A 26,079-nucleotide genomic window follows, 5' to 3' on the forward strand; every position below is an offset into this window, starting at 1 on the left:
CCGTCGTCCGTACGGCAACAGCATTTATAAATGACTTCTTCTTAAACACTTATTGTATTTTTACTTAATATTACTAAGTATCATGATATGGCGGAGACTTAAATCCTATTAGCCCCCAAGGGTTCAGGGGATGTGCCAAAAGGGGCAATTTAGCTGTATTGATTTAAATGACTTTTTTTCCAGAACTTTGCACTTGCCATCACTCATATATGGCATATATCCATAAATAAGCTTTCAGGGAAGTTGGAGGACTGATACCCAAAGAGGTGAAAAAAGTTATTTGTTGATTATACGGTTCTTCCTTGGGTGAAAGGTAGCCATTTCGTATTAACGACGGGTCTGGCCCCCAGGTTCCTGCGGATGGGGCCCAAAGGAGAAAATATAGCAAAAGCTTTGAAATCCTTCTTTTACCGTAGGAATGACATGATTTTAACCTTGTCTGGTTGAATCAACATTGTTCTAAGTGGAAATTGTATAAATGCTAAGTCTTGGACCCATACCAACTGAGGGACAGGGCCAAATAGGATAAATTCAGCAAATGTATGGGAATGACAGTATTCTGTATTAAAAATCGTTGGGTAAAACTCTTCAAAACCTCTTTTCTTTAGATATAATAGGATTTTGTCTAAATTTGTTTAAATTATCCGTTGGCGAGAGGATAAATGTATATAAGGTGGTTTTGGCCTCAAGGGACCTTACTGGGCCCAATTGGAGAAATATACATCCATCAACCTTTTTAGTTTTGTAAGAATGATGGAATTCAGCCAGAAGCATCCTTTGATGAAAGAGGCTCCCTATGGGTTTGAGGGGCAGGGTCAAGCGAGGTAAATAATTTTAATACTGAGCGAACTAATGGGTGTTTATCATCATATCTGATTTAGTTTTGAGATAATTGGAGGAAGAAGATCCGATGTTAAATAAAAGACGGAACATTCTAATGCTGTATCTCGATACTCTACGTCCGCCTTTGTTATGCCATATTCCCGGTGTGCGAAGAGTGGAAAGTGAACGTGAATCCTTAAGTAATCCCTGCTGCTGATGATCATTGTTTATCTTTAAAATATTCATATCTTGATTTTTGTATTTTTACAGACTCCAGTGGCAAGAGAGAGAAAACAGAAACCAACTTGATGATTTTCAACATATTACTGTAAAACATCGCTAACCTATTTAAAAACTGTTTCCATACATGGTACAGATTAGTCCATCATTTAGTTTAGAGCAGAATAACATCTTAACACCAGTGACTACAACATGGGAATTCCTGTACAGTCAGTGTAGGGACCGGAAGTAGAATCCACGGATCCCAATATCCCATAAAATTTCCAATTCGCAAAGGAGCAAAGACTGACAAACAACTGGCAATAAAACATTCCTTCAAACACTCAGAATCGCATGGCGTCCATGAAATCCGAAATCAAAGTACCAATCGTTGTTGGATGAGATGTTTCGATGAGAACGTGGTAAAACTCACAGACAATACCGGCCAGGTGATTCAGCAGTTTGAAATTGACCAAGCTATTGACGGATTTTCCTTGTACGACGATTACATTTTGGTTTGCTACCTCGACAGCTCTGTTCGAAAGATGCATATTCCAAGTGGAAAGGAAACTTATCTATTCAGTACTGGGCCGTTATGCCCTTTACACATATCCAACATGCCTAATGGTAACATCCTTCTGACCTTGTGCGATGAGGAAACGATGAATGTAGGTTCACACAGTCAACGAGTGGTGGTGCAGTATGACCTGAAAGGAAACGAGTTGAACAGGGCTCAAAACACAAACGAGGGACGAAACATCTTTGTCGTTCCGCGAAGGCTATGTACAAACAAGTCTGGTACCAATATAGCTGTCACCAATAAAACGGCTGAATTTTCCGCGCATCTTGTGATCCTTAACGAACAGTTAAAGTTAACTCTACGCTATGTCGGACACGGCAACGTAATATACGGTGATGTAGCCTTTAACAACCCAGAAGAGAAATTCTGCGTCAATGATGTGAAGTTTACGTCCAGTGGTGATATACTGATAGCTGAGAATTGGTCCAAATCTGTTCAGCTGCTGTCGCCGATCTGTTGTCCGCTGTGGGTTGTCCTCCAAGGCAATGTGTCTCCGACATCTGTATCTGTACAGAACAATGGCCACGTCTGGGTCGGCAACATTGATGGATCTGTACTGGATATGTGTCCTGACTAGGTCAAATTACCCAGAAATGACCGAAAACTAACAGCAAACGCACTATAATGCTATATCGACATATACATTGCACTGACATGTTAAGCTACAATTCAACGGGCTAGTTCCAGTGTCCAGTGGATTAGTCTCCCAAATCGGGGATTTACTTCTGCGGTCCAGTGATTTCACCTTACAGTCCAGGTTGGCAGCTTTCTTGCCCCAAACTAAATATTTTAGGTCTCCTGTCCAGAGAATTTCTTTTCCTGTATAATTCTCCTGTCATAACATTTACACCAGAAAAGAATACTATTTTCACCCGAAGATTCTTTCCTCAAATGCAGTTGCTCACATAATTAATATATATATTGTTGAATTCATTGACCTATCTTATTTATTTATATCTTGTTGTTATTGTATCTTTTTCATATCTACTAGCGTTTTAAACATGTAAATTTCCATTATAAAATTGTTGCAATATACTCAAAATATGATAGCTGACCAGGACTTTTTAGCTTTTTAGCTTTATTACTAATAATGAAGAATTATTGTAACGACCCAAAAAGCGCCGTTTTTACTTTTTTTAAATGACGAGGCGAAAAAGCACTATATGCATCACAAATTAAGCAAATCGCAAATTAGCGACAAAGCATAGCCGCAAATTGACCCCGGTCAGCCACCAAAGCAAAGTACTGAGTTGGTATACACATAACAGAACATATTGATATCTGATCGATATATTTAATAGAACAAAGTATACACAACTGACATCGATATCATCCTGATTGTAATTTCACGTAATTACAATAATGAAGCCAGCTTATTAATGCTGCATATTTTTCATGATGATAACTTAAAAGGACAAGTAGTAATTTTATGTTCATGTTTTATAATATTTATTACGGTAGATTTGAGTCGTCGACAATGGCAACGGGAAAGTGATATATGAAAGGTGTTGCATATGTTTTAGAAGTAATTGTGTACTTTCTCGTTTGACTGTATCAAGTGACGTTTTGGCATTAAATTGCTGCGCTGTGTCGCCTGAATGGAATTTACAGTTGTATGTACAGGTTAAACTAATTGTGTATATTTTAGCGGAATATACCGAGAATTAGTCCAATCATGATAATGTTCTGCTGTATGATGGGGGCTGCCATTGTTGTGAGAGTTTTTTTTTTAAAGTCACATAGCTATTTATCCTTTCATTTTGCAAAATTTTTACCGTAACCTAGAGAATATTTTGTTCTATTAAGGCTACATTTCAGCCGGTTGGCTTAGATAAGAGGTTCTGCTCAAAGTCCTCTTATGCTTTTATTAGTAATGTTTTAGCTAAACTAACTTGTGTCTATGATCTGTGATATTTATTGGATAAAATGTTGACAAATATAATAAATCATCAATGTTGTACACAGACGCTGAGTTAGTTTTGATATCCTTAACTCAATCCGTTGGCACTACCATAAAATACTCTAGTGTTAAGCTAGATCAGCTAACACTAATATATTGACAGTGTAGCGTTACAAGCTAACTTATTTCAGAAGTAATCTGAGAGAAACAGGGCGACTCCGTTACATTGAAAAAAAAAAAAAAAAAAAATATAAAAGCTACCGTCGATTCTTTTACTTATGTCTATGCATGTAGTAAAACAGTTTTAACACCACCCTGGAGTCCAGAAACCGTTGTAGTTTTTCGGGTTTGCTGATGCCGTGTTCCCGGGGAAGTTGGCAGGCACCATTTGAGCGTGGTACTCTGCCATCCTCTTGCTCAGCTGTTCTACTATATCTCTGTGTGTTAGTGACAGGTCTCGGTGTTCGTAAGGGTCGTCTACAAAATAGTTCAAAATGGTAAAAAACATGGAGGATATGAAGAGATTCAATAATTTATATATGGTGTGATTTTGAGTACAAGGCCAGTGCAGAGGGATAATATTTTCTGTTATGACGGTACCTTAAAGTAAACGAGTATATGAGGATAGGTGTTTAGGATACATCAACAAATTCAACCACAAGAGGTGTAGATCAAAAGAGCAGTTAAGAAAGAAATACAATATATCGTGTATTGTGATAGTAGTATCTGATCAGAATTTGCAAAAGGGATTCCAGATCAGTTATTGGTCTCACTGTAAAAGACATAATATACCTATAATTCTGCAGCGCCTACGTCGTCTGGTACCATTCCCTAAACGGAAACCATCCCGACCTCTTCTATTAATTAGTAAAGACTTATAATTTGCATTTATCAATATAACTGTTATTACCTTTTAGGTTGAATAGTTGTTTTCCTAAGTAACTTGAATGTTGTTCCTGTGTGGAGTTTTCGGCATCATGTTGAATCCCTGAGACAGTTTCCGGTTTATACCAACCTGAATATGCTCCCGGAAATCCATCGATCAACTTGTAATCACCAACCCTTTTATAGAGAATATAAACATATTATTTAGGGTGAAATAGATAATTTTACTGTACAATTTCTACCACAATTTGATAATTATTGTTTTCTATGAAACAATGACTTATAAACAGAATGGAAGGATTTGATTTCAGTGCAATCCAGATCAAAAGCTCTTTCCATAATCTAAATCGTGAAAGATTATTACATAGTTATTATCAGCGAAACATGGCATACTACGTTACACGAGTTCAATGTGTTAGAAAAAGGTCCGATAAATGTCATAAGCATTTCATAAAAATGAACGTTCTAACGGTCTAATAGCATTTGACCTATCCTGATCAAGGGCAGTTTAGACCATTTGGGTGTGACCAAATTAACACTGACAATTAGACAGTTCCGTATAATAGACAGAAAGGGGTGTTACTCTACCAAAAGTATGTTATTCACACGAGAATGGTCGCTTTATAAGCCATGACTTAAATATATTCTCTTGCTTAAGAGGCAAGTGAAGGTATGCGTTTCGGAAAATGTTGTCTTGAACTACCTTAATGAGAGTGTATAATCATTTGAACTAAAATATGTTTTTTTTTTTTTTAAATATGACATTGTACATTGTATTATTATACGTTACGGACTGGTGCTCTGAAAGGTGATTTACCTGATAGCTGCGTGACCACAGATAGGCGGGTTCATGTCGTCAAGGTTATATATAAATTCCGTCCTCTTAGATGGCGCTCCAGTCTTCAGGTTATCCCATTGGTCAATACCATCCAAGTCCGTATCAACTTTGTGAAATAAGGTGCGAATAGAAATGTTATTATATATCCACGATCATAAACTAGCAGGTAGTTATCAATAAGGATTAAAACACATTTTATTGTTACCTTGACTTTCTCACTAAAATTTATTGCATTCAGTAGAAATTGAAATTACGTGTTTGATTTAACAACTTATTGATCATTTGGTATGGAACAAATCGACTACCTGGTTTTCCTCCTGCAGCTGAGAGTATCGTAGGCATCCAATCCACAGCATGCATCATGCTGCAAAAAATGATCAAATGATCCTGTTTGATATATGTATGATATATATAAAATAAATAAATAAATAGAGGTGTAAATAAACCCGGAAATCGATAACACAGTGCCAAAATATGAACATGATATAGGCATGCTCAGTGTTAAAGAAGATACCAGCAAAGTTCATAGGGAATAAATCAATAACCATCGTAAAGCGTATATCATACGATGTTAACAAATATTTCTTTCCTGATGAGAGCATGATGTCGACCACAAAACATCATCTTAGGACTTCATCTACCAATAATGTATGAAGGAAAAAAGGAATGAAAACATCCAATGAAAATAACGGCATTTTGAAAGAGAAAAAGCTTACAAGCAAGCATGAAAGAGATAGTAAATGTACATATGAAAACATATTCATGAAACTTGTAGGAGAAATTGTTTTGTTATAGCATTGAAATATTCCTCTACACTATGCTTTTTACTTCCCTATGAAATGGAGTTTTCTCCCTTTATCTATAGAACTTGGTACTTATTTAAGAAAGCGCGTCATGTTGAAATATCTGTCAAAAAATGCCGTTCATACACCAGTGAACAACAAAAAATAACAATAATGTCTTATATTTACATTTCAAAACTATTTTTCAACGTTATCTTTAAAGAAAATAATAAGAAACAATATTCTACGCTCGTTATACGTAGTGACGAAACAGCTGAATGATCGATGTTACAGCATAACAGATAGTTCCAATTTGGCGGGAAAGGTAATCAAGTACACAAGTACACAAAATATAGTTCCACACAAATTCATTATTTTAATCATCATGAAAGAAAAATATTGAAATGTTGTCTTCAATTTTACAATTATTAAGTTTTAAAATTGATAAAACATTATTTCATGTGTAATCAAACGCGAATTCATATTCACACTTGTCAACAATGTACTGTATGTATTCATACACGGCAGGTTAATTGTTCACCTAGGAATGAACGCTAATTGTGTTAGTACCTTCATATAGAGAACACACAGTGGAAATGTAAATAATGCAGAGTAATTTATGCCATATTTTTATGTGTAACAAATTCTGAAAGGACTTACATAGGTATAGCCTGGTGTTCCATCCAATTAACATATGAACAGTAAATAAAATTTTGTTGACATTAACAAATTTGTGAACATTGATTGTTAATGGGACATCCCATCTGACGCAAGGAAAGAAGTTTGTGCCACAATAGATATTAAACAATTCTTACCCGTTATATGTGTATCCGGTTTTCAACAGTCCTGCCCCACTAATGAATGCAGATGCTCTTGTGCCTCCTTCATATACGGTAGCCTTCCCGCCACGTAGTGGATAGTTATTGCCATGGAAGGTTGTCCATCCCCCGTTCTTATAAAACATGCAATGCTTATGAATTATTATTAATAACAACGTATATATATAAACGATATGTAAAACATTGATGCGTCCACTATCATGTAACAAACTTTCATTCAATAACAAAAGTCAAGTTTTGCTACATCTGAGGTTTCAAACATCACACAGCGTAGGAATACACTTAAAACATGCATTTATCATATATGGGGTTTTAGAGCAGATACTATATAAGTGTAAGCAAGCAAAAATATTTACAAAGGAAGCATGTTAGACATAACATATCCACCTAAATGTTAAAAAATAGAAACAATAACAACGTGTGAAAGACTTCTTGAAGAACAGAGATTTACTACTCATAACTATATGTAACTGGAAAGGAAACACACAAAACAAAACTAAAATGAAATGTATGTTTTGACTTACGTCGGCGGTGAAAACGAAGAGTGTGTCTTCATACATCCCGTTCTCCTTTAGGGCGGCCGTTACGTTTCCTACCAGATCGTCCATAGCTGTCACCATACCTGTAGAGTAAAGGCGATTTAAGATGACTTATTGCGTTGATATTTATGCTTCGTCATTTGTAAATTGATATCGTAATTTTCCTTCTTCACGTTTATTGATATATTTGGGACAGACTGATCAAGGCAAGATGGTATGGAATTAGTGGAAAATCGTACACACAAGCAATATTCATTTGATCAAATGAAATGGCAAAAAAGAATAGGCAAATCTAACAATTTCATTAAGTCTTAATTGTGTAGGAAATTCGAATATTATCCAATTCACAAGACTTAATCTTATTACAATGAATACGTGTGTAGAAATACCATAGAAATAAAAGTGTTCCCTGGTAATGGAACATAACTGACTGATGGATTATTACATTCATAGAGTTGGATATCAATGGTATCATGATGTAATCATTAGCAATGGAAACATAGCGGCAATGAAAAAGGTTAAAAATGTGAATGTAGGACGACGGACGATCATGAAAAGTTTGATATATATTTTGAGGAGTCCAGGTGAAACTTATTATTTTTGGTTGTAACAAACTTGCCCTTCACTATCTTCAGGTATCTGGTTTCCATAGTAACACATCTCTCGAGAGCGACTTTCCGAGGCAACTAGGGTGATTGATAAAGTTGGTGATATCTATACTATATCATAGGTTCACATTTATAATTAATGATTGATATACGTTTATAATTACTTATCTTTCATATAAAGATTATCTTATATAAAATCTGCGATACGTACCACAGTATTTTCTTCTCCCTTCATTCTTAATGCTGCTGTACATATTCTCGTAGCTAACAGGTACCTATCATATATAGAAATAAAATATATAATTTTAATACAGAAATAAAAAGATAATCGAAAAAGAGCAGAAATTTAACTTACTATGCGTTAAAACGCTTTGATATATTCTGTTTTCTTGCTTTTATTTTCTTGTTTTTGTTTTTAGTTTTTTTGTTAGTTTTTCATTTTCTGCTTTACGTTCTATCAATAATGTATATAGGTTTTAACCAGTTACAAAATTAACATTGACACAAAAATATGTTATAAGTAATGAAGTTTTTTTTATCGCAATTTTACTCGTTACTACTAAAGAGCCGTATTGCTCTACTTTGATTGTAACAAAGATTTATTTCCCGGAATTTCTATTGATTATGATTGAACGAATGACACAGTACACGTTTTTTGAAACAAGTTGTATGCGTTATCAATGTACCTTTTATCAAATCAACTCTTTTAAAGATTAAAAAATGTTGTCGTACCTCTATCGGTTCATGGACAGACTGGAATGGAAAATACATGAATAATGGCTTGTCTTTGTCGTGTTGCGAAATGACCTCATTGGCACGCTCGGCATAGATGTACTGAAGAGGAAAAAAAGGTAAGATTATGGTGATTTAATTTCCCACAAAACTCAGTAGCCCAACAAATTGTCTTAAAGCATTTAATAGTACATTTTTATAATCCTATCTATAAAGTGTTGCACGTATGTTTTCTGCATAGCCAATATATTGTGTTTTGGTACTGTAGAATATTGCATGTGAAATATAATATAATGTAAAATATCGTAAAGGAGACACATGTGAATTGCGCCTTTAAATAGGAACGTGCAACTGTTTAGTCTCTTTATAGAAGTCGCTAGTGGTGATAGGTGGAAATGGAGAATAAAAGCCAGAACAAAATTCAGGAATGCCACCAACAAATGTTAATATATTTGGGTATGTGTATTGCCCCATTATGTAATCATTTTCTTTTTCATATCAGATTAAAACAAAAATCTATTATGGCTCTGGCAATAATTTCCATACCTTTCTGGTGATTGATTAAATATTACAAATATGATGAGACTTACTGTTGAATATTTGGTAACCTCCGGGACAACAGGTTCCTTATTATCGCGGAAATCAAGACCACCCGCTGAAAAATAAATGGACCTTAGTATTAATAAAAATATAAGTATTTTTTCACTTTTTTTTTCTTTTTTTTTTCACTATTGTTTTTATACCTTTCTGGTGATATTTTGTATTCAAAACATACATATACAGTATTTATTGGAGCATTTCTGTAAAGAGGGTACAATTGAGGTAATTGGTAACTTGGATATTGCAATAATTTGATGGAATATGTTTTGTATCGTTCAGTAATGACTTTATGGATACTAACCGACAGATCTGTTATAATATTGTTCTTGACCATTATAGAAGCCATAAAACGTGTCGAATCCTCGATATGTAGGGGTACACTCCCACTTACAGAAACCCAGATGCCACCTTAAAGAAGGAAACGAACTTACACTATTGGTTTATCATCAAATTGTACTCATTTGGGAGAGATCATCCAGCCTTTCAACAGAACTTACTCATGCTGTCGACAATAATGAATCGTTCGTACTTACTTTCCAAGGGCGTGAGTAGCGTATCCTAGCTTCTTGAGGTATTGAGGAAGAAACGTGCGATTGGTAGGAGCACAGGTGGCTTGTTCTGGTAGGATAACCAGATGCTGTAACAAATATTCTGGTTGTAAGGTAAGGTCATGGTTGTTACTAATATTATATCTACCTAGGCTAATATCAGAATTATATATATTAATATACTATGTCAATCATCGTGTATGTGGTAAAACAATGTATTATAACTCTACAAATTCTTGCTGGGTAGTCGTGCCCCCACCCCTATTTCATTCTGGCAGAACACGACAAAAATGATCAATATGCTAATATAATAACTATAATAAAGATACGATATGGATGAATTCGGTATACGCTTTCGACCTACATATCATGTATCATTATTTGTACGTGTTATGCTGTCTTAACGGTAGTAATATTAAATTTCAAAATAACCTTAAATTTTTATCATAATGGTAAATCAGCTCAGCCGAGGAAGTTGGTAAATTGTAGCAATTAGATATAGAAGATATAGAGGTTACACAAAGATGGATATGGAATTTATTTCACTCGAGTAAGTTATTATTTTTAAATCACAAAAGACTCGAGCTCTAACAAAACAAAACTGACGTGTGTTAAATACATTCCATATCGACAAATTACGAGTCGTGTGACATATTTCTACCACAATGATATCTGATAGAATCAAAGAGGAACGTGGCAAAGTCTAATTTCGCATATACATTAATAACAATTGCAGTTCGGGTCAAATGTCACCGTGTCAACCAATCAAAACGCGTTTAGGGTTTATTCCACGTGAGGTATAAACTGAATGGGTTATTCAACAGTTTTTATGATAGAACACTATAATTCAAAACACTTTCATGAGGTAAAAAGCATGGCATGCAAGATATTCACCTATGCACAGGACTAACCTAAGGAATGAGAAGCAGGAATGCTATATTTTTACCTGGAGTCCAGCTTTGAAAGGGTAAACGCCTGTCATAAATGCATTACGGGACCTGTAACAAAGTTAAACCTAAGGTCATCTTTTTAATCTTTTACATGCCCCAACACCATGTACTCAGATAGATGCACAACTCCATATCTTTATCCATTCTGTTTGCTTGGTTTTCTTTTCTTATTTAAAAAAATAATGGTTTTTTTTTTGTTTTTTGTTTTTGTTTCTTTTTTTCAAAGAACATGAAATAAATCTGTATATTCTTGATCGGCCCAAATTAAATTTCCACGTGACAGGCAGGGTATTCTTAACTACAATATATTAATAAAACTTTTTTCCCTGTCGTATCATCCATAACCGCAGCAAATGTACCCCCCCCCCCCCCCCCCCCCCCTTAATGTAGACACACTAGTATCAGCAGTGTACCGATTAACACTTTACGTAACAAAATTGTTCGAACACCATTGCAACTACACTGAATCACAAAAAGAGTTATCGCGTGTACAATAAAACACGTGTTACCTGTAAGATTAAACACAAAGTAGTCCTACTCACGGTGTGCAGACTGGCTGTACGTAAGACTGATTCAGTATGACTCCCTCGTAAGCCAGCTTGTCAATGTTAGGAGTGATCATGTCGGGGTTGTGAAATCCTACATCGTTCCATCCTTCCAGGAAGATGTCAGAAAGGTAGTTATTAACTAAACTATGTTGATGCAATTGTCATGATTATGCGCTTGGCTTTGAATGAAGATGTATGAACAAATAAACAACATAACATCACCGCAATATTTAAGGGAGATGTCGTTTCTTGAACCAAGTCAATGGTCAGCAACTTAAATATGAATGTTAAGTCTCTAAAATAATGGACGTTTTGTTTGCATATTCAAGATTATTCAAGAAACTGGCACTATTTAATCAGAATATGAAAAAACTCTTCAGTTTTTTTTTATCTTGATCGTACTTCATCATATCATTTAGGGACAATAACCACTATTCCAGGGCGGTGTGAGACAGTTGCCAGCCTTCTGACCGTAGGCCGGTGGTTTTTCTCCGGGTATTCCAGGAATCATCTACCTCCAGAGGCTGACACTTCCTTAAATGACCCTGGCTGTCAATAGGACGTTTAACAAAAACAAACAAACCAAACCACTATTCAATCATTTGTTTAGGTACGGGGCGAGGTACAATGAAAAACAAGAAAAGGTAAACAGTGAACATGTGGTCCATTTTTTAGTTTTCCTCTGGAAGGATAATACTTGGTAGAGTATGCTATGATAATAACGTTGCGTATTAACAACATATAAAAACAAATCATTATTCAGCACATAACATACATACCATAGTCATCAGCAACCATAAACACAATATTTGGCGGTTTAGTGTACGCCGAAACGACGAGCAGAGAAAGTACGCAAAGAAACAAATAGTCGGAGGCCATCCTCGACAATCACTCCGATCGGAAAGAGACGAGAATATGATCTACACAGGTAAGTCGTATTTCTACACGAATGATCAGATGATAGAGATAGCCCACAGGAGACACATTTATTGAACTGATAACGACTGTGTTATATAAGTTTATATCCGTATCAATACTCCTCCACAGCTTTCAATAAGTTTGTGTATAAAGTTCGAGCTATCCACACGTGCTCGGTGGCTGATTAAGGTGTTGCTTAGGCACAACGAAAAGGAGAAAAAGACAAGAGTTTATTTCATGAGCATGTTCCCTTTTTTCTTTTCTTTTTTTAAGGGATTTTCCTTTCATGTTTTTGCTTTTGATATGTTTGTTTGTTTGTTAGTTAGTGTTTTAGGTAACATCTTACATATCAGCCGCCACACATAAGGTTAAGAGCCTGTCGCCTTGAACGTAAGTAAATATATCTAGTTTATCTATCCTGGCTGTAAATAGGACGCTAAATAAAATAAAACCAAACAAACCAAGCAGACGAATCGATTATCATTTAGGGTAAACAGGTGCATTTCCACTCGCGTTCCTCTCCCATAGTTGCCCTTATGCATGTTTTTGACGTGTTCTCATGAATTTAAACTGGCGCAAAAAAATACTGGTATACATGCACCCGTTTTTAATTTGGCACACGTGTTTTTATTCTTGTATCTAAGGTGTTCGGGGTACTATAGGTGATAAGTCCTTAATTTTACTTGATTGTTATGTGAAAATAAAAATTAAACTTTCCGCGCTAATGCTAGCCAAATTAACAAATGTAAGAACTGCGTCGTACTCTGGGACTGGTATGTACCAATGACAATGATAATTGTTTCTTCTCATATATAGTACAGAGAAAATGAACATTAACAAATGGATAGTTAGACATATCACCATACAAAGTTGGGATGTCATCATGGAATATCAACCTTCAACCCGCAACATTTACATTTTGTACTTTAATAGCTTAACCGCAGAAATGCATGTCCCCCCACCTCACTATCAATGATATAAAGCTATTATTTTATTGGAGGGAGAGAGAGATTTTACAAGAAATTAAAATGCATTCATCCATGTTACACTTAGTCGCTCATAAATTATATGCCTATATACTGCCAATAACAAGGTAAATGTAAAGTAAAAGTAGCCATTAGACCCCGTTCCGTGGAGTTGACTAGCCGATCTCTTCTTATGAGAGCCGTCCTATTTATAGATATTTTTTCTTATGAAGGAGGGTGGGGCGGAATTAAGGAAAATGCTGGATGATAAAAAAAAATGTAAAAGGTAATTCGGAAATCAGTGATTTAAAATGTATGTCATCATGATAATTTAATTTAAAATTTCAATCTCGGTCCTAGTGTCTGATCACATTAACACTATTTTTTCAGATGGTTGTTTTTTTAGTCAATCATTATTTTTTTTTGGTAGTTGACGTGCACGCAACTGCGTTTTTGTGTCAATGGTAGCTACGCCACAGATTGCATACTTGCGAATGTTTAAAATGAATTAGTCGTGTGGGCTGAGTTGGTACGTTGCTGAGATGCTGCGGACAGTTTAACGGGTTAAAATCACTTCGGGAACTGTTTCTCCTTATCAGAGTTATTTTTAATTGCGTATTGTTTTATATGTGCAATTATTGATGTGCTCATTTTCCTTTGTATTGTCTATATTTGAATTTTCTTTTCAGTTTCATTCTCTCCCCTTTTTTGTTTCCCTAATTTGTATTGGTGATAGTTCCTGTTTCTGTTGTTTATACTTATGTGGGTATCGAGTTGCTGCTCTCGTGTTTTATAGAACGATTCTTCCAAATATCAAAAACACGTATTTTATGCATGCTACACATAAAACTTAAACCAATGATTGAATTGGAAAGGCCAACTTATACAAGAGTACCCTTCGTTATAGAAACATGATAATTATCATCATCAGAAATAATGTATTGAAAAGCTCATCATAAGATGGCTAATTCAACATCAGCATTAAAACAAAACACAATTCATCAAAAGAATCTTGCAACAATATATATGACAGTTGGTATCCTTAGGTTGATATTCAACAGATTCTCCGCAATAACGCTTTACTCTTTTACAAGGTGATACATAATTGATGGTTATTGCATGGCTTGCGTATATATATCGCATAAGAACATCAAAGAATAAATAATACAAGAATGTAATACTTTGATATACAACTTTTATTCACACATAACAATATAAAAAAGAAAGAAAAATCTTCATAATTTCTCACAGATAAACATAATGGGAGGCGAAAACAGTTATTTTTTTAACCAATAATGTATAACTCGTTTCTGTCTTTATTGATTTTTGAATAGAAATATTTCTCTTAATGAAACGCCTTTTAGAGACGCGTTACTATTTCTGTCATGGTGAAAATAACGTTTTGAAACGCGTTCCAATTTCAGTTATGGCAAAAATTTCTGGGTGTCGTTTCACAAAGCTTCGTAACTTACGAAATTTGCGTAAGTCATATTTACGAATTACTAAGCGTTTCACAAAAACTTCGTAACTTACGAACGTTCGTAAGTTACGCAAAAACCTTGCGTAACTTTACGCCATATCAACCCTGTCGTAACTTACGAAAACAATTTAAAATCGTGCGCAGGCATGCCCTTTTGAACAGACAATGACGTCGTACTCATTTACAAATTAGCATAAGAGAACGACTATGCCTTGTGAGCGATTGTTTCGAGGTGGAAACCGGGTTTTGAAAGTCGAGGAGGGATGCTGGCAAAATACACATTGTCATGAAACTAATTGTACGCATATTCGCAGGCTGTGCCAACATATTGTCTATTTTAAGAACATAATGTAAGTCTTTGGGCATTGAGCAAAATCAGTGAAAATTGCGTTGTTACTGTTTGTTTTAACGCATGATAAACAATAAGAATTGGAATTTTATAGAAAAAATGATCTTCCCTCCATAATAAGGTTGTTTTGAAAGAACAAATTAAAGTTCATAGTCTGTGTACGTGACCCGGGAATTGGACCGGCGTACAATTTTCACCCCAAAAGTGTCGTCCTTTTTTACCTCCAAGTTAGAGAGTGGTATATTTTTACCGGGAGAACGTACGATTTTGACGTAAGATACGAAAAAAGATACGAACACCTTTGTGAAACGCACTTACGAAATTCGTAAGGTTTGCGTAACTTTTTCGTAAATATTTACGAACGTTCGTAAGTTACGAAGCTTTGTGAAACGATACCCTGTAATGAAAACCCCTTTTGAGACCCGTAATTCTTTCTGTTATAGTGAAAACCATTCTTGAGATAAGTAACTTTTTCTGTCATGTTGAAAACCTTAATTCGAGATGAGTAACTCTTTCTGTAATGGTGTAAACCCTTATTTGAGATAAGTAGCTCTTTCTGTCAAGGTGAAAACCCAGGATTGAGATTTTCCATTGCCTTTAACTTATAACTGTTTTGTCATGACGCGAGCCCTTGTTTGAAAGTATAAATATCCTGAATGTTATGTGAAGATACAGATTACTGAAGGAATTAACGTGAATATGAAAAAAAAAACTCATCTAGAGGGACATCGTGTCCAATTACACATGGCTATTTTTCAGACGGACATTATGTAAATAAAACATGGCCATCTTTCAGGCGTATATTGTGTCAAAACAAACATGGCCATCTTTCAGATGGATATCGTGTCAAATTGAACTTAATCATGTTTCAGCACCAGCCAGGGGACCAATATCCGCCAAAATTCTTAGGATTGGATGTGTCAGAATTCTGCGGGTAATTTGCGGGAACCATCTGTTTATGATATTCTGCCATTTTCCTACTGAGTTCCTCTACAATCTTGACGTGTGATACGGATAGGTCGTGTCGCTCGTACGGATCATCTAAAATATAGAAAGTGTAAAATCGTGTCGTCAGCTGTTCAACTCACATCTATACATTATGTATCATATGCAGGTTACCTGTTACACTTAAAGATTATTTAAATATAACTTTATATAAATGTATAAATGGATTACATTTCATAAGTTGTAGATGATTTAGTTGATAATTCAAACGGACATTGTTATAACTAATTGAATAATACCTGTACTTTTGTGTCTTGTATCTTAGTTTCTAGTGATACAAATGATAAGCTTCTTCATTGATCTGATGTGGATGGTAAAAGAAAATACAACAATAAGTATGTACTACGAACCCTTTAAATTATACAGCTCTCTACCAAGCAACCTAACGTTTCTTTCTTGGTCTTTTAACTCCTCCTCTTCGCTATTAGTGCTTTCTGTTTCGGTTTCCGGTTTGTACCAACCAGGATAGACACCGGGGAAACCTTCAATAAGCTTATAGTCCCCAACTCTGTTTTAACAAAACACAGGTAAAGCAGGATGTTATGTGAGGTCTCGTTGTTATGAAAATAATTGCACCAAAAACTCACCTCGTCAGTTTGATGATTTATGTCGTTTATACCAAATATTGAGTATAAAACAACATCATACAGATGATTCGTCCTTCTCGAACTCGCCACAGGTGTAAAGTGTTGGAAGTAGGAACGTAGAATGAACAAAATGTGTCACGGAATAATATTATGGAAACCAAAGGGGATGTACATTGTATATAGCCCTTTATCTTTGAACTTAAGAAGTCCAAGGTAAATACTGTGCATATCTTTATTGAACAAGAGTTTTATTATTATTTTTAATAATCTACCTGATGGCAGCATGTCCTTGTGTAGGAGGATTGATATCATCAAGATTGTATATGAACTCGGTTCTTTTGGATGGTTCACCAGTCCTCAAGCTCTCCCATTGGTCAATGCCATCAATTTCTGCTCGCAACCAATCATAACATATGTTTAGACAATCATTTAGAAGAAAATCATACATTCGAACCTCGTTATCTCATCATGAAACAAATCAACATTTCCCGAGTATATTTTATATAGAGTTTTACTGTCGAGAATGAATGTGTACTTCGAGTTCAGCAGGGTCTACTTGTTATCAGAGTTCGGGTTAATGCAGTTTATTGAAGCATTTTTTCCTCTTATGAATTAATGTAGAGATCAAGGAATACGTTTTACGTTATATAACATTCAAATAGATATGGCATTATCTAATTCCATCTTTCAGTTTGATAGTTCATACAGATGATTTTATAAAATATCGAAATGAGAGACACAATGACGTACATATCATGTTAGAAAGGACAGGTGAAATGTATATATATATATATATATATATTTGTTTACTTTTACCATTTGTACACCACCTAGGGTGTTTTCTAATTTATTTCGATAGGCCCGCGGCGAATTAATTATCGGCCGAGGGGGATCGTTTTTACAACCTAACTATATTTATTGTTGTTTATACCCACTATATTTGTGTAACTGTTCCATGTTCTGTGTCTATATGTGATCATGTGTAATTTACCTGTGTCTTGATAAAGAAGTTGATTGCCTCGAATATTCGACAATTTACTTGTCTGTACTGTCATTATTACTACTTGTGAATTATATATATAATATATATATATCTATACTTACAGTATGCGTTTGATTTTCCTTAACTATACCCATACGCTATATTTTTGATTGTTATCTGACTCATTATATAAATGGATATTAATCAAATTTGACTGTTTTCCTATAAAACATGCTACCCATGAACTGTTGCCCGGTCACATGATTTACCGTGAATGCTACCCATGAATTGTTGCCCGATCACGCGCTGCCCAATCGAACGCGCCTAATTACAAACGTACAGATGACAGTGACTACACTACTTGTCGTCGACAGGTTTGTAAACATCGGTCCACTGTAAACCTGACTTTAAGGTTTGAAGACATGAACGATGACAAGCTTTTAAATCTCATAGAAGACATCAAGGGTTCTGTGAGATATTGAATTTTGAATTTCAGACTTTTTTTTTTTTTTTTTTTGTTATTATTTATTCACCTCAATATTGTACTCTTCGGCCTCGGGGAAACAGTTCACCTCGTCAGTACTAACACCTCGTGAAAACAGTTTTGACTGTTGAATGATGAGGCATGAAACGACTGTTTACTATTACACGGCTAAAAATCACTATTGCAAAGTCACCTGCGAATTATTGAACACTTGTGACACTTTGGAATCTGGTCACGTGCGAACTATTGAACACTTGTGACGTTTCGGAATTTCGTCCTACCCTTTCAAGCGTTGAAGTCACTCAGATATCAACACTGCCGACGACAGTTATCGAGATCTCAGTGGTTCTTACTATGTTTAAGTGATCATGTAATAAAACAGGTATATCATGAATGTCTGCAATTGCTCAGAATATTTGACTCTCGGTACTGGTAATCAACCACTGTTCAATTGCATTTTGCCTTCGGATTCGTGCATAGAACATCAGTCGATTACCAGTACCTCGTGTCAAATATTCTAGACTATTACACAGACACCCGTGATATATTTGTATAATTATAGACCTTACCTTCAGGTGGTGTTCCACCGGCGGCTGAGATAATTGTCGGCATCCAGTCTACAGCATGCATCATTCTTGAAAATGAAGGAATTATGAGAGTGAACCTCTACTTTACTTTTATAAAACCAGTATAATCTTGTGGTTACGCTTTAGAACTGAAACTAACATTTATTTTTGTTAACCCCCGGGTCTAAAAAAGGTCACTTCGCTTCGCCATCTACGATCAAGATACCGAGTAGATCGTCTTTATTCTGTGATTCCCCAATATCTTAGTTACAGGAAAATGCATGGAAGAACAATCTACATTGTACTACCCACTAAAAATCTCAACAATCACATATATATTCTTCTTCTTACATATACAGGTTATACAAAATATAAAGGAACTTAAAGTATTAAGGTGACGCTATATTTTGTTTACATTTTTATTGTGACATATTTTCTCACCCATTATATGTATATCCTGTTTTATTCAGCATTTTTCCATTGATGAATGCCGTCGCCCGGGTACCCCCTTCGTATATTGTGATTTTGCCTCCTCGAAGTGGGTAGTTGTTGCCGTGGAATTGGGTCCATCCTCCATTCTATCGGCATCACAATGAAAAAATCAAATATATTCTTACATAAAGAATACTGATTGGGAATACATTTTGTTTGAAACTCTCGGGCTGTTACAGTATTTAACCTACATTATGAACAATGGACGTTCAAATGTTGCAATATGGAAATCTGTATTCCTCTATTCCGAATTGTTCTCTGTTTTCCTATTCTCGCGGGTTCCCCATTCTCGCCGCAACTAAAACAAGAGAACCATGGGCCTTAACGGTAACCCGAGTTTTGAAATATCTAAGTTAATTTGACCATTTTGGCCCCCCATAAACCCATGGGGCTAGTTAGAGCCAACATGTGGATAATACCACCAAGCTGTCATTCAATGCTAAAAGTGTTAACCGATTTGAAATGAATTCAAATAGAAATAAAACAAATGATAATCAAAAATGTGATTTTCCTATAAAAAAAACTATGGTAAAGGGGCAAACATGGGGCCCCGAGTCATGACATTCATAATTTCGGTAAAACACATTTCGTCTATGAAGAGTATTGTATTCTATCCCATATAGGACTTAAGAAGAATATTTTTGAAATTTCAGTCAATTTGACTTCTTTTAGCCACGTCTCCCCAGTCCCCTTGAGGCTAGGGATCATATAATTCAAAACGTTAGTTGACCCGAAAGATTTCTGGAAAATTTCATTGGAATTGGTTCATGGGTTTCTCAGGAGAAAAATTAATATTTTGACTTACGTCGGCAGTGAAGACGAAGAGCGTGTCATCATACATTCCGTTCTCCTTCAGGGCGGCGGTAATATTTCCTACCAGGTCGTCCATAGCCGTTACCATTCCTTGAAACGATATTTTATGCCAAGGGAAGTTAAATCAATCCATGCTCAGGTATCATTTTGCACACATTTGCAGAAAATGTCTCAAGGATATCGGAACAACTAAAAGCGATTTAAAAAAAATGAAATATTGTAAATAGTAATTATAATTACAAATATCAATAATCTTACATTTTCATTTCATATGATCTTAAGAAAATGAGTCTAAGAACTTTTTTATCAAAGAGAAAATATTCAGCTAACATGCTTAACATAAAAGTGAGACCAGAATACAAATGACGATATGAAAATATATAACAATTATGATACAGTGTCTAAAATAAAACAATTGTGATACGGTGTATAAATATAACAATTATGATACAGTGTCTAAAATATAACAATTATAATACAGTGTATAAAATATAACAATTATGATACAGTGTATAAAATATAACAATTATGATACAGTATCTAAAGCATAACAATTATGATACAGTTTCTGAAATATAACAATTGTGATACAGTGTCTAAAATATAACAATTATAATACAGTGTATAAAATATAACAATTATAATACAGTGTATAAAATATAACAATTATGATACAGTGTCTAAAATATCACAATTGTGATACAGTGTATAAAATATAACAATTATGATACAGTGTCTGAAATATAACAATTGTGATACAGTGTGTGAAATATAACAATTGTACCTCTCGTAGAATACCAAACTAACTTTCTCCTCTCTTCATTTTGTTACTGCTGCTATTCGCATCTCGCAACTTAACACAATATTTTCTCCTTCCTTCATTCTTTATGATGTTATGCACGTCCCATAACTTACCACAATATTTTCTCATTCCTTCGTTCTTTTTTTTATGTAATGCACGTCCCCGAACTTACCACAATATTTTCTCCTTCCTTCATTCTTTATGTTGCTATACATATCCTCGTAACCTTTTGGAACCTAAAATAATAATGTTCAAGTCCATATACGGTTTAATAATTATTAATATCAGCAATGCTGTGGATCGATATCAAATTATAAGGTGTGGCAATATCGAGAGCATTATGCAGAACGAAATTCCAGGCTGTCGTATTATAAATGATGGACAGAAACAAATATTTCCACTGTTGCTATACTCGTAACATTTCGGTCTTTTATATTTATATGACTACTTTGTTTCCTTTATATGATGTAATGAATATCCCGACCATGGCCTGTATAAAAGTGGACATTCATAGTGATTTTTAAAAATGTGTATATGTATCTATAAGTCAGCCGTATTATATCTGGGTATTACCTGAAAATATTCCAAGAACGTGTTTAAAAGTTTGTAACATTACCTCTATCGGTGCATGGACTGACTGGAACGGGAAGTAGAGGTAGAATGGCTTGTTCTTGTCGTGTTGAGATATTACTTTCCTCGCTCGTTCGGCAAAGATATACTGAAATATATATATATATATAATTTTGAGGAATTGAACATTCAATCATTTATTGTCGATGTAAAAGTGATCTACATAATTGCCGACGATTTCGAGCATTTGTGAATACACAGCTCTAGTAACCGATCAAAAGCATTGTAACCAAAGTCGACGTCATTGTTTATTTCACATCGAGAACGAATTTAGCCATACAAACTACTTGTTGCCTTCAAGGTTTACTGATTGTATCATTACTTACTGTTGAGTACTTTGAAGTGTCAGGCAAAATGGGGTCTTTGTTATCTCTGAAATCCTTTCCGCCGGCTGTTTCAAATAAATTGATCAATTTCAATTTGCATTACGTAACTTAATTAGTCATTCAAGGGAGGCTTAATACATGCTAATTACAATGTATGTCTATTCAACGTGTAATTAATTGTAATGGTTTTGCTGTTTTATTATGTGTAGTTTGTTTGTTTGTTTATTCACTTTAAGCCTTGCGGTCCTTCGGTATTACAGCAAAAACAGAATAATATCATGTGCATGTACAATAAGGATATCAAAAACATATACAAAATGTTAAGTATGATATGAAAAATAACCTACATTGTACAAGACAAGAATCAATTTGATAGAATGGCGATACGTTATTTATCTAATTGACCATAGATACCACTTATTTATGAAGAATCGAAGTAATCAATATTTAAAAACTATATTACGGTATTTCGGTATATATACAATTGCTATACTTTTATAGGGAAATAAATCAATTTTTTAACATGTAAACTTTATTTCAAGATACACTGTATAGGTAAATTTATGAGCCGGTTATACCTACCTGCAGTCCGGTTGTAATAATCTTCCTGACCCTGATAATACCCATAGAACGTATCGAATCCTCGGTAAGTCGGAGTACACTCCAATTTACAGAAACCAAGATGCCACCTGATCAATTCAAACGAGATATTGTAAGAGTTGTTTCCCTTAATTTGTCATATAATTCGATCCATGATTTTCTGTTCATGACTAAATGTATGCGATTGGTGTCATTTATCATTCGAGTTACACTTACTTTCCTATTGCATGAGTCGCATATCCCTCTTTTTTCAAGTATTGTGGAAGAAAAGTGAGATTCAGAGGTGAACATACAGCTTGTTGTGGTAATATGACTCCGTGCTAAAGATAGAACCAGATTTGGAAAACGTAATGTTGAGTTAATTGGTACAAACTTTGTTGTTTCGGTAATTAGATACATTATGAAACGACAGCGAGCTCACATTTTTAGCCCTCGTATTTATATAAACTATTCTACAAAATCAATTGTGTTTTAATAAGCAAAATAACACAGAATAGTGACATTTCATTTACCAGATTAATCATCGTGTAATTGTAATTTGTAAGTTTCCTGATACGAGAGTAAAATTGCATTATTTATAACACTTTAACTATATACGATTTTTAGAAGATACTGAAGCCAATATTACCTGTAGTCCAGCTTTGAATGGATACACTCCCGTCATGAAAGAGTTCCGAGACCTGCACATCGATATTACATTACATATTGTTATGGCTGGGTGTACAAAAAAGTGCCATTGAAATCCTAAAGAACATAGGACCACTGGCTATCTGTGATTAGTATAAGATATCATACATATATGGCATATTAGTAACTATGTTACAAAAGTTTGGAAATATAGTCAGAAATTATTTAGAACGTGATTCGTTGTGTTGGTGTCTCGAACAATAGAAGGAAACTTTAACGGCACTACAGAAAACTAAAGAAAACAATATCAAAATCATACGCACGGTGTGCAGACTGGCTGTACGTAAGATTGGTTGAGTATGACTCCCTCGTACGCCAGCTTGTCAATATTAGGAGTGATCATGTCGGGGTTGTGGAATCCCACATCGTTCCATCCTATACAGAAATAAACAACGCTGACAATTAATTAAATCTGATCAGTTCCTTCGCACAAACATAAAAATTTGCTAACGTACTGTAGAGAGGAGAATAGACAATGTTAAGGCAGTTGTCAACATTAGTTATCATTTTAAATAGAAAACTGGGAATTGTTTTGTGCTGTAATAAAATATAGAGGCTTTTTTTGCAGATTTGAAAATATATATTATTATGTGAGTGGTGGAAATTGGTAATATTTTATGGCAGTAGTGGAAAGTAGTTAGCATTATGTCATAAGAGTAATTATAATGGGTAAATGATATTTTGGTCGTAGAGAAAATATAGATTCTTTATATGCATTAATCCGTGTTATAGATACTTTAGATAAATCAGTTTTTTACTAACATTTGCAATGAGTGTACAACAGTATTTACTAAACAGAACGGACTATAAATAACGTTTAACGGTTCATAGACCCGACTACTATGAGTGTTTAAAGAGATAACATAACTACACGTAAATGAACCCATCCAACGTAAATGACTACAACCATCTGTATCTTAACAAAAACGATATATACTTACCGTAATCGTCTGCTACCATGAACACTATATGAGGTTGTTTGGCTTCCCCGGCGGTAAACAGCAGTAACAATACTGTACCACATAGTACAGACAATGTATGGATTTTAGCCATGTTTCCTTGCCCTCTGATGGCGGAATCCACTTCCAACCTCTTATAAATGGAGGTATAACTTGATCAGCAACAGATTCTCATGTGATCGTCGAGGTGTTTGGTGATGCGTGGAATAAATTCCATTTACGTATGTTACCTACCCGACACATGTTTGTACACTTTTTCTGACCTCGGGTCATACAATAGAACGATCGTCAATGTTAAGGGACGTGTCCCATGTGTATGTTAAGTTTTGGCTTGTATTTACGAAAAATGTACCTAGCCCACACATGTTTGTACACTGTTTCTGATCTCGGGTCATAAATTAGAACGATCGTCAATATCAAGGGACGTGTCCTATATGTATGTTAAGTCTTGGCTTGTATTTACGTATTCCATGCCAGTGGAATACAACAAAATCAGAAAAGTGCTACAATGACATGGACTTGTATTTTGTGTGTTCTATACTGGATTATACTATATATTTGTGTCTGTGACATACATATGGGATATATATTGCAAAATGGTGCGTAGACATCGTTGTATTGACCTGTCAACCACTTAAGTGTTTTAAGCATATTAAGTTGCGCCTGGATTCCAAGCGCAAGCTGCATCACAGAATTAGTGCTTCGGAAATAAGAGGTCGCAGTCGGCAAAATCATATCCGATAGAAGGGTCAACAAGCGGCCTTTTATGATATAGGAGTAACGAAAAATGTACCTAGCCCAAATCTGTCTGTACACTTTTTCCGACATAGTGTCATAAAATAGCATGCTCGTCACATGTCTCATTTCTTTATCCATCTGAGTATCGATAATATGTTTTGGTCAGCTGTTTGTGCAATCGGAACACTTCGCCTCCGTCTGCAAACGTAGTTTCGAAAGGGTTCCGATTGCAGTTTGTGCTTTTACTACGGCCGATGCACAAGATTGCTAAGATAAAGTGGCAAATTTGTATAGACTGAATTTCGTGGTACACCTGGATAATGATGTGTCATTATAGTAAATTCTTCGTAGACGCTGTGTACCTGAAATCACATGACTATAGTAACCTTTATAGAAATGTGATTATCTGTTAAAAGATAGAAGATCCTGAATCAGTTGTAAAGTATAGCCGGCATAGTTTCTTTCTTATACATCTAGACAAAAATGATGAGAAAAAGGTCTTGCATGAGAAAACCCTATTTTCTTTCATTAATTATATCATCTTTGCGAGTCATGGCTTCTGATTACCTTACACTCAAAGAACCCTTAGCAGATATAGTCGTGTTCAATACGTCGCGCTCTAGAATCCCAAGACATCCAATCAATCGCGTTTTACATTCAGACTCGCAGTAAACAAAACTTGCGGCGCCGAGTACGTTGCTAATTTGTCGACTATGTCATGGCATGTTACCTAAATATAGACAAGTGCAATTTTTGGGGAAACATTCACGGTGTTTGATCAATTGATAGAAGTTGTTGATCACATATCTCATCAAAATGACAAACGCCTCGACGTATGTTTGTAAATATCCCCGATGAAGTACATCGGTAAAGCTCATTTTGAATCTGAATATGTACCACATGACGACCGTTCATAGACAGAATGAAATTTCTGGTTACTGTCAAAAGATAGACGGAATAAACTCTCTGATTACTGTCAAAAGATAGACGAAATTAGCTCGCTGTTTACTGTCCAGAGATAGAAGGAATAAGCTCTCCAATTACTGCTAAGGGATAGACGGAATAAGCTCTCTAATTACAGTCAAAAGATAGACGAAATAAGCTCTCCGATTACTGTCAAAAGATAGACGGAATTAGCTCCCTGATTACTGTCAAGAGATAGACCAAATCAGCTATCTGATTACTGTCAAAAGATAGACGGAATAAGCTCTCTGTCTACGGTTAAGAGATAGACGGAATAAGCTCTCCGATTACTGTCAAAAGATAGACGGAACTACAATTATGGGTACTGTCAAAACATATTATC

The 26,079-nt window shown here is 35.1% G+C and overlaps 2 protein-coding genes across 3 annotated transcripts in view; both read right to left on the reverse strand.

Annotated features, from left to right (window-relative positions):
* Positions 1-2,901: 2,901 nt before the first annotated feature.
* LOC117342043 (arylsulfatase B-like) overlaps positions 2,902-26,079 on the reverse strand; it is a 221,545-nt gene continuing 198,367 nt past the window's right edge. The window contains exons 1-14 of one of the 2 annotated variants that reach the window (XM_033904009.1): positions 12,170-12,298; positions 11,385-11,496; positions 10,839-10,890; positions 9,878-9,981; positions 9,646-9,752; positions 9,335-9,399; positions 8,745-8,846; positions 8,224-8,287; positions 7,390-7,487; positions 6,842-6,978; positions 5,550-5,608; positions 5,224-5,350; positions 4,432-4,583; positions 2,902-3,998 (exon numbers count right to left, since the gene is read on the reverse strand). In XM_033904009.1, the coding sequence (XP_033759900.1) occupies positions 3,826-3,998; positions 4,432-4,583; positions 5,224-5,350; positions 5,550-5,608; positions 6,842-6,978; positions 7,390-7,487; positions 8,224-8,287; positions 8,745-8,846; positions 9,335-9,399; positions 9,646-9,752; positions 9,878-9,981; positions 10,839-10,890; positions 11,385-11,496; positions 12,170-12,269 (1,452 nt within the window). In that variant the 5' untranslated portion in view covers positions 12,270-12,298 and the 3' untranslated portion in view covers positions 2,902-3,825. Of the gene's footprint in view, positions 3,999-4,431; positions 4,584-5,223; positions 5,351-5,549; positions 5,609-6,841; positions 6,979-7,389; positions 7,488-8,223; positions 8,288-8,744; positions 8,847-9,334; positions 9,400-9,645; positions 9,753-9,877; positions 9,982-10,838; positions 10,891-11,384; positions 11,497-12,169; positions 12,299-26,079 lie in introns of those variants that run through there. The other variant, XM_033904008.1, reaches the window with a different exon arrangement.
* LOC117342045 (arylsulfatase B-like) lies at positions 14,452-24,433 on the reverse strand. The gene is made up of 14 exons (XM_033904014.1): positions 24,018-24,433; positions 23,340-23,451; positions 23,018-23,069; positions 22,606-22,709; positions 22,372-22,478; positions 21,790-21,854; positions 21,450-21,551; positions 21,006-21,069; positions 20,024-20,121; positions 19,168-19,304; positions 18,730-18,794; positions 16,967-17,084; positions 16,458-16,615; positions 14,452-16,143 (listed from the first exon to the last, which is right to left on the reverse strand). Exons 1-14 carry the CDS (start codon positions 24,127-24,129, stop codon positions 15,971-15,973), a joined length of 1,467 nt encoding a protein of 488 aa, XP_033759905.1. The 5' UTR covers positions 24,130-24,433; the 3' UTR covers positions 14,452-15,970.

The sequence above is a fragment of the Pecten maximus genome, chromosome 14 (assembly GCF_902652985.1).
Source record: "Pecten maximus chromosome 14, xPecMax1.1, whole genome shotgun sequence".
Taxonomy (NCBI): Eukaryota; Metazoa; Mollusca; class Bivalvia; order Pectinida; family Pectinidae; genus Pecten; species Pecten maximus.